A 10,000-nucleotide genomic window follows, 5' to 3' on the forward strand; every position below is an offset into this window, starting at 1 on the left:
AGTTCAAAAAAAAGTTTTTTCCCCTCCAAATTATAGTACACTTCTTCTTCGTCTCTTACTTCAAAATTGTGGTTCACATAGCAATCTTTAAGTTCAATCTGGAAAATAAAAAAAAATATATAAAAATATAAAAATATAAAAATATATAAGATTATATATATGTGTAATATATATATATATATATATAATTATTTATTTATTTATTTTTATTTTTATTTTTTTTTTTTTTTTTTTTTGGCTAGTTGGGGCACCTTTGCGTTCTCGCGAAACAAATACAACTCCGATTTAAACTTCTCATCAAACAAATCGGACTCCATTTTTAAATAAAATTCACTTTCATTTTTTTTTCTTTTCTCTGCATAGATATTGCTAAGCTCTAGTATGTGACAATTATTTACAGATACAAAAAAATTGCACGTCATGTTACATATAGTATTAGGTATAACATTATGTAACATATTATACGTGAAATTATTCATTTTCGATGTCGTAATATCATCATTGACAACAATAGGATATACAGCATCATTCATTATATCCTTATATAAATTATCATTGTTATAATAAGATTCATCTATGTTATAATTATCATGAATTATACTACCTGAGCTATAACCAAACGAATGAATACCGTTATTTATACTTGTACATGTATTTAAAAATATTGAAATGATACTAGCTCTAATATTTATTTGTTTATCATTATTATTAATTGAACTTATCGTATTTAAATTATATGTTATTTTTTTCGAGTCTTTATAAAACACCCATTGATCTTTAACTTCACTTTTATTTTTCATATGATCAAAGGAAAAAATACCTTTTTTATCAACATATAATTTGATGCCGTTAAAATGTAGGCAAAAGTTATTAATATAAAAATAATCAGCTATCTCTTTTATATTATCGACTAATATTAAACTAAAATGACAGCCCGTGTTAAAATGATGGTTACCATGGTATGATTTATCACTCTTAATATTGTTCATATTGTTCATATTGTTCACATTATTGACATTATTCATATAATTCACATTATTCATATAATTCACATTATTCACATTATTCATATTATTCACATTATTCACATTATTCACATTATTCATATTATTCATATTATTCATATCATTAATATTGTCACTTACATCATCATATTGTTCCTCTTTATTTTCTCTATATAAAAATTCTTTTTTTTCGTTCATATTATTAATCCCATTCTGTTCTCTTAAACCTATTTGGATATCGCCCCTTGAATCATCATCACCCATTCTTACTTTTTCACTTACATTTTGTACGGTTTCTCCTATGACTACTTCTATATCATTATCTAGAAAAAACTGCTTATTATATTGATTAAAATTGACATATAAATAAAATATACTATTCATATGAAATAGATTTAACACATGTTTATATTTATTATCATACTTTTCTAATTTCATATGAATATTATTATCATTCTTTAAATTTATTTTTTGTAAATCTTCTTTTTCAATTAAATGTTCTTCTAATTTTAAACATATGGAAAATATCAAATCAGAACTTATATAAAAATTACTTATATTTTCATATTTTTTGTTTTGTATATATTCGAAATCATTTATTAAATCACTAAATAAACATTTGAAATAAATACTTTCTTTGTCAAAATTTAAATTATCATGCATATCTACACTTTTTAGTAAATGAATTTTATTCTTATCCAACTTTTTCTCTTCATAAGAAGATAAATTTTTATTTTTCCTTTTTAACACTTCTTCACAAGTATAATTATCATTACAATAGTTATCATTATTATCACTATGATAGTTATCGTAATTTATCTTATCATCATCAATATTATGATAATCTCTTCTTTTATTCTCCTCATTATTTTGTTTTTCATTCCTTTGTATAACTTGTACATTATCTACATAATCTTCCACATTCTCTTTCGTCCTTTTTTCTTCTTTTTTTATTTCAATAAATAATTCAATATGCTCATACAAAAAATTAGCTATCTCATTTAAAGTACCGCTTATAACACATTCATATTCATTTTTCTTGCGTTTTTTTAAAAGCCCATGAAATTTTTTTATGAAATATCCCTTAGAACTATTACATGAATCAATATCATTCAAATCTGGTAAGTTTATAACAAAATCATCACATAAGCAATTATCATCCTTTTCTATATTCTTCAAAATTATAAATTTTAAGTTTAAATGCACACATATTATTTCTTCGTAATCCATTGAAGTGTACTATTTTATATATATATATACATTTTAAAAAAAAAAAAAAAAAAAAAAAAAAAAAAAAATTTACATATATAATATATGAGGATACACTTTTTTTTTTTTTTTTTTTTTTTTTTTTTCTATTTGAAAAATTTTTTAAATAAGTACATAAAAAAAATTAAGTTAAAAAGGTATAAAATGAAATCAAAATGTTCGAAAGAAATAATAATATTAGAATGTATTATATTTAAGTATATGTAACTGTAATGTGTACTTGAAAAAAATATATATTATATATATATATATTATATGTGTAAGGAGATAGTATATATATTATATTATATTATATTATATATATATATAATATATTGTATATTTTTTTGTAATATTTAAAAAGAGAAAGTTGAAAAAAAAAAAAATAATAATAATAATTCAAATATATTAATTGATAAAAAAAAAAAAAAAAACAATATTCTGAAAATAAACTATACTATACTTAATACATATCTTTTTTTTTCTTTTTTAATATATATTGTTTTTATTTTTATCTAAAATACAAAGTATATAATTATTTTTAAAAAAAGTCTTTATAAAAAAATTATTTTAAAAAATTCAGAAAATATTATGTAAATTTTTAGATTTATATGCGTAACATATTTACTCAGAGAAGAGATAAAAAAAAAAAAAAAAAAAAAAAAAAAAAAAGAGAAAAAAAAAATGTATAATATTATATATAAATTTATTTATATTATATATATAATATATATAATATATATTTATATGTAAATTCAATATTTTATTATTTATTATAATTAAAGAAAATAAAAATATTATATAGTAAGAAAATATTACTATATAATAATTTAAATACATTTATATATATATATATATATATTTGTATATATACTAACATATTTCAATTCATATGTATTATAAAACCATATTAGAAAAAAGAATTGTCAATTGTAAATTGTCTTACAATTTTATATGTATATTTATAAACATTAAAAACACAATCAGAAATTATTTAATTTTAGATATAATCCTTTTTTTTTTTTTTTTTTTTCAAGCTTTCTTATATTTAAAAGTTTAGGTCTAAACTTTACAATTATATATAATATGTATATAACAACCATGTATATATGTGTACTATACAGATTATAAATATTCATAAACTTATGTTTATAATATATCACGTTTAATAAAAGAATTATACTTGAAGAACTATTTGTATTTCAAAGATATAATGAATTAAAAAGAAAAAGCAATATTTTATATGTCCCTTTTATATTTCAATATATATATATATATATATATATATATATTTATTTATTTATTTATTTTTCGTGCTTTAATTTTGTTTTTTTTATGTTATAATTCATATGACAATATTCCAAGAAAATAATAATATTAATAAATAATAAAAAGAAAAAAAAAATTAATAGTAATAATAAAATACATAGTAACGTAACCTTTATAAAACATACATATAATAATATAAACATGGATAATATGGATGAAGAGAATAATTTTAATTTTCCTGAAAGCAGTGAAGTAAACTATAACGAAGAATTCGCACAAATAAAAGTAGGACAACTTATTTCGGAAAAATACTTGGCTGATTTTATAAATAAAGATATATTTTTTATAGGTGAAATTATGAATATAGAAGGAAATGTAATCAACGTTAAATCAGTAAATGGTAAAATAATTCAAGAAATAAAAGAATTGAATAAATTATAAATATATCAATATGGATATATATATTATATATATATATATATATACATATATTTTTTTTTTTTTTTTTTCTGAACATGTTCATGTCTTTTTTTTCTTTTTTTTAATTTTTATCTTTTTACCTGCACATATTCATGTAACTTTTTTTTTTTTTTTTTTTTTTTTTTTTCATTTCCAGGTAATTATGTCGATTGTATATTAAAAGATAATAACTTTAATACGGATTCAAAGTATATTGGAATAAAAGGTATCGTATCAGATGATTTAAAAATTATAGAAACGAGGGGTATTGTATTATTACAAGATATCAACTTTGAAATTGTTAATGATTATATAAATATTTCTATGGAAAATAAAGATTCGGATGTTTTCATACCATCATATTAAATATATCTAAATGTAGATATAAAATAAAAGGAATAAAATAAAATTCATTATAATTAAATAGAATATTTTTTTATATATTTGTATGCATATATCTTTTATTTCTTATTTATTTCTTATTTATTTCTTATTTATTTCTAATTTTTTTTTTTTTTTTTTTTTCATGTTATCTTATTTTTGAAACAATAAGAAAAATATAAATATTAAAATTGAAATTATATATATATATATATATATATATATATTTTACGCAAAGTTTTTTCAAAAAAATGTGTCTATTTTTACATTGTTTTTCTTTTTTCGTTTTTTGAAATACATTTAAAAAAAAATAATATTTTATATATTTAAAAAATTAAAAAATATTATATAATTTTAATTCAGTATTATAAATATATAACAATATTTTATTATTACACCATTTATAACATATAGGTAGAAAAATAAAAAAAAAGTTCCTATATATATATATATATATATATATATATATATATATCTTACAAATTTATATTAGTCTTAAAAGGGTAGGTACATATCTTCAGTCACTAAATTAATCCATACTGCAAAAATAAAAAATGAAATCGTAATATGACAAATGTATATATATATATATATATATATATATATAATAAAATAAATAAGTATGATAATTTTTTTCTTTTTTCATTTAAACATACCATGGTGGTAATAAGCCGAATTGACATTTCTCATCAAGCCCAGAAATACAAACTCCTTTCCATTTACATTTATATTTATTTCTTGTTGTGTTACTATAAAATTTAGAAAAAAAAAAAAAAAATTATAAATTACATTAAAATAATAATAACGTATGAAGCCTTTCATAATATTTAGATTGGTAGATACGTATAAAACACTTTTCTTTTTTTTTTTTATTATTAAAATTTTACATAGTTTTAAAGCAAAAAGATGATTTAACAAATTGTGTAAAAATAGATAAAAGGATATATGGGCTACTCCATATCCATATCCTTTAGATAATACATGTCCGCCACTTGAGACATATCCAATGATTTGCTTAGATGATAAAATAATTTCTGCTTCATTTTTTTGACTATTGTTAGATTTTTTATTTTCTTCTTTTGATTGGTCTGTTGATAATTTTTGTAAATTTCTAATTTTATTCTTTTTCATTATTTTATTTTTATATTTATGAATTATGGATTCTTTAATTTTTTCAATATCTTCGTTTTTCTTGTGTTTGTTGTTAATTCGTTTGTGTATGACCCACTCAAGCAATTTTTTGGTATCAGCATGTTCTACAAAAAATAAAAATATAACACAATAAAAATATAATTCGCTACAGATATACAATGCATAAACGGTTCACATTTTTGGTGAATCATGCTTTGTTACAATATGATATATATATATATATATATATATATGTATGTAGGATTAATATATTCATCCTATATCATATTCAATAACTTACTTATAAAAAACTTGATGACTTGCTTCAATGTCAATGAACATATATGAGTTAACCTCTTAGGGGTACTTTTTTTATATGATTGGACATAAACAGATATAAAATATGTTGAGAAAATTAAAAATTTAGATTTAAAATGTTCTATGAAAATATCAAAATCTTTGAATGTATTTATTTGTGAAATACGTTTTAAAGATATGGTGAGAAATCCTTGTATAAATGTTTTTATCATGAATTGATTATATGGATCTGATTGTCTTATAATTTTAATATGATTATTATAAGGATAAATACATATCCAAGAATAATTAAAAGGATTATTAATACCTATACAATAATAATTAACTCTTTTGTTTATTGGTTTTTGAAAATATGAATTTGTAGATATATCTTCTCTTAATTTGTTATATGAAATACCTCCAGATGTATCTGGGAAATCTTTAGGATATGTCAAAAAATTACAACACTTTAATATTTTTTCTCTTTCTTTTAAACCTATTGCTATAGATCCATTACGTATTAATAAATGGAAAAGAGTGGAACATTTTTTTTTAGCTGGACATACAATAAAATATCTTTGATTTTTATTATTCGTTTTATTAATAATTAATATAGGTACTTTAGTATACTTTTTACAATTATTTGAAATGTTTTCTTTTGTTTTCTTTAATTCGGACGAAATAATATTAGACTCAAATTGTTTATAATTCTTTGGTTTATTTCTATGATTATCTTCTAAATAATCTTTTAAATAATTTTCTATGGTTTTTTTATCATACGTTATATTTAAATTTTTGTTTTTCATGGTTTCATATATGTCACCATATTTTTCTGACATTTTATTTTTTTCGTTGTTCCCGTTATGTTTATATATTTCAATATGATCTTTTAAAGTTTCACAGTTATTTAAATTATTAATATTATTATTTTTATTATTATTATTTTTTATGTCTTTCACTATATTTATACATTTTCTTTTTTCCTTTATAGCCTCGTATGTATCAATATTTTTGTTATGTTCCATCATTTTCAGAATAGACAATTTAACTTTTTTCTTCTTACTACTCCTGACATGTTCATATTTATTAACCTTTATATGTTTAATTACATTTTGTTTAATTTTTTCATTCATAAGTATGTTATTATCAAAAGGAGAAAAGTCTTTTTCTCGTAAGACTCTGTTTCCGTTTTTTTCTTGTAGATAATCAAATGAATTCTCAAAAAAGTTTTGAGATTTTTTTTTTTTTATTACATTAATATTATCTCGACAATTATTATTATGAATATTCTTTTTATTGTTGTTACTTTTGTCTATATATTTTCTTCTATTCCTATTTATATCCCTATGTTGACATAAATATTTTTCCTTATAATTCTTTTGTATATCCTTTTCATTAACCTTATAATTTAGCAAAAATGGCCCTATTGATTTTGGTAATACAGTATATAGTGGTATTACAAAATCGTAAGGAATGGTTACATTTTCATATTTAAAATGATACCTATCATGTTTCTCTTGATGAACATATTTTGTTTTTACTTTTAAAATATTTATTAACAGATCAAAACTTTTCGGACCAATTAATTCGTACATACACATATCTTTTATATGTTTTATATGAACAGAAGAATTTATATTTTTAAAATTTTCTATAACATCTTTTAAACAACTTGGATGTATAAATATCCATATATCTCTATTTATATCATCGTTTAATAAGTTCTTTTTTTTGTTTTCTTCTTTTTTTAACTCAATACCAAGTTTATCTATATTAACATTCGTATGGTCGTTTGTATAGGTTTGGTGAATTGCGGTTAGGTGATTATTTTTATCGACAACTTGTATATCATTTTTATATTGATCATTATTTACATTATTTACATTATTTACATTATTTACCATACTTATATTATTATCAACATTGTTTATATTATTTATATTATCCTCTTTATTGTAGTCTTTTATTTCCTTGTGTTGCTTTTTTCTGGGTTCTTTGACTTTCTTATTTTCCTTTAATTTGGAACGCCATAAAAAGTAGGCAGGACATATGAGTTGCCCTTTAGAGTTGAAAAAGTCATCATCAGAATGGGGATGATTATTATTGTTATTATGAGTTTGGTTCGTATTAATATTATGCTCCTTTTCGTTATTTAATTTATGTTCATTTATATTTTTATAAATAAATAATTTTCCAAGAAGTATACCATTAATAAACTTACTAGTTAACATATTAGACTGCTCAATATTTGTACATTTTTTTAATGTATGTATTAAATGATTTTCGTGTCCTGACAATTGTATTATTTCTACATAGGACATATCATGTATTAATGATTTCCTTTTACTAAATCTAAATATTCTTCTACTAATTTTTGAATAATTTTTTAAAGCTAGTTTATATCCATAAATACTAATCATTTTAAATCTTTTAGAATGATATGTATGTGTTTCAAGCCAATTTTTTTTTTTACTTCTCATAATAAACTTTTTATAAAAATAACCATACGTCATAAGATTTGGTTTTTTTTTTTTTTTCTTTTTCTTTTTTTTTTTTATTTTGGGTTCAGATATTAACATTTCATCTAATGCAGTTTTTTTACAAATCAATGGAACTCTATAAGGGTTATAGGACATACATCTTCTTCTTCTATTTTTATGTATTCTTTGAAAACATCTTTTAAAAATATTCCTCTTTCTTAATTCTCTACCAAATAAGCACAGATCTTTATCTTTCAAATGAAAGAAAGATGATGTCCACGGAATTGATTCTAGGTTAAAAAAGAAATGAGCATCTGCATCGTTATTATTTATTTCATAAATAGATCTATACATGCCTTTTTTTTCTTTTAAATTTTTTCCGTTCTTCTTAATCATTATTTTATTTCTAATTCTAACTTGGCATTTATCATGGCTGTAATTTTTGTTCTCTTCATTTTTATGGTTCATATTACTATCCTTATTAATCATATTATATCTTTATTATTCATCTAAAATTTGTATTTCTTTATATTAATAAAGCGTGTGCCCTAAGCCATGATACATACTATATATATATATATATATTATATATATGTTTCAGTTGATTTAAAAATATTTAACTATATTTATTTTATAACATATAAATATATTATATATATATATATATATATATATATATTTTATATTGGGGGGGAATTATAAAGTTATAATTCAATATTAAGGAAACAAAAAAAAAAAAAAAAAAAAAAAAAAAAAAAAAACAGTGAGAAACATACAAACAAACGTTCAATATGATAAAATATACATATTACATATTATAATTTAAAATAAATAAATATATTTATGAACATTATGGTTACAACATATTTATAAATGAAAAAAACAAAAGAATCATCCTTTTTTCTATCATTTTTTAAAACTACAAAAATTAATATATTATATTATCTTTTCTATAAAAAAAGAAAATCTAGAGTTTCTTTTCTTTTTTTTGCCCTTTTATATGTGAATATATTATTATATAAATACATATATTTTTTATTTTAATATTTTTTTTTGAGAACATCTATTATAAATATTATTATTACTATCCATATATATATTATATATATATATATATGAAATATAAGTATATTAAAATATATATTCCCAATTTTGTATACACAAAATAAGTTGCTTTGAATTAAAATTTAAAAATAAATAAATAATAATAAAAAAATTATTTTATTATTAATTAAACAAGAAAAATAAAAATAAAATAAAATAAAATAATAAAATAAAATAAAATAAATAATAAAGGAAGAATGGATTAAGAGAAAAAGCTGTTGTTATATTGATGTTAAAATTCTAAAAGTTTACAAGAAACCATTTTTCTGTTTCTTATATTATTTATAGCAACACTGAAATAATATAGAATGAAAAGTTAAACAACATATGGGATAATGAAAAAAAAAAAAAAAAAAAAAAAAAAAAATAGAAATAGAAATATTAAAAAAAAGGTATTTTATTGTTTTATTATATTATCATTATTATTTTATTTATTACTTTATTTATTATTTTATTTTTTATTTTTTATTTTTTATTTATTTATTTATTTTTTTTTTTTTTTGGAGTTACATAAAATGTACGTCAGTATAATACGCTTCATTAAAAATAAAGCTCCTTTACAAAAAAAAAAAAAAGATAAAATAATTTTTGTTTTAGAAAAAGAAGGGTTTTTTTTTCTATCACTTC

At 19.1% G+C, this 10,000-nt stretch overlaps 3 protein-coding genes across 3 annotated transcripts in view; 1 reads left to right on the forward strand and 2 right to left on the reverse strand.

Annotated features, from left to right (window-relative positions):
• Positions 1-2,234, reverse strand: part of PF3D7_0709400 (Cg7 protein) — a gene marked incomplete at both ends in the record, with an annotated part of 3,999 nt that extends 1,765 nt beyond the window's left edge. Inside the window, 2 exons of the mRNA XM_001348972.1 lie at positions 1-98; positions 252-2,234. The exon at positions 1-98 is cut by the window's left edge and continues 1,765 nt beyond it. Of these exons, the coding sequence (XP_001349008.1) occupies positions 1-98; positions 252-2,234 (2,081 nt within the window). The remainder of the gene's footprint in view (positions 99-251) is intronic.
• Positions 2,235-3,722: 1,488 nt separating this feature from the next.
• On the forward strand, positions 3,723-4,346 carry PF3D7_0709500 (conserved Plasmodium protein, unknown function; the record flags this gene model as incomplete). Its single annotated transcript, XM_001348973.1, has 2 exons — positions 3,723-3,921; positions 4,138-4,346. The coding sequence occupies 2 exons, from the start codon at positions 3,723-3,725 to the stop codon at positions 4,344-4,346; spliced, it is 408 nt and encodes a 135-aa protein (XP_001349009.1).
• Positions 4,347-4,856: 510 nt separating this feature from the next.
• PF3D7_0709600 (ribonucleases P/MRP protein subunit POP1, putative) lies at positions 4,857-8,758 on the reverse strand (the record flags this gene model as incomplete). The annotated part of the gene is made up of 4 exons (XM_002808724.1): positions 4,857-4,900; positions 5,018-5,110; positions 5,249-5,617; positions 5,794-8,758. The coding sequence occupies 4 exons, from the start codon at positions 8,756-8,758 to the stop codon at positions 4,857-4,859; spliced, it is 3,471 nt and encodes a 1,156-aa protein (XP_002808770.1).
• Between the last annotated feature and the right edge of the window lie 1,242 nt (positions 8,759-10,000).

The sequence above is a fragment of the Plasmodium falciparum genome (genome assembly GCF_000002765.6).
Source record: "Plasmodium falciparum 3D7 genome assembly, chromosome: 7".
Lineage (NCBI taxonomy): Eukaryota > Apicomplexa > Aconoidasida > Haemosporida > Plasmodiidae > Plasmodium > Plasmodium falciparum.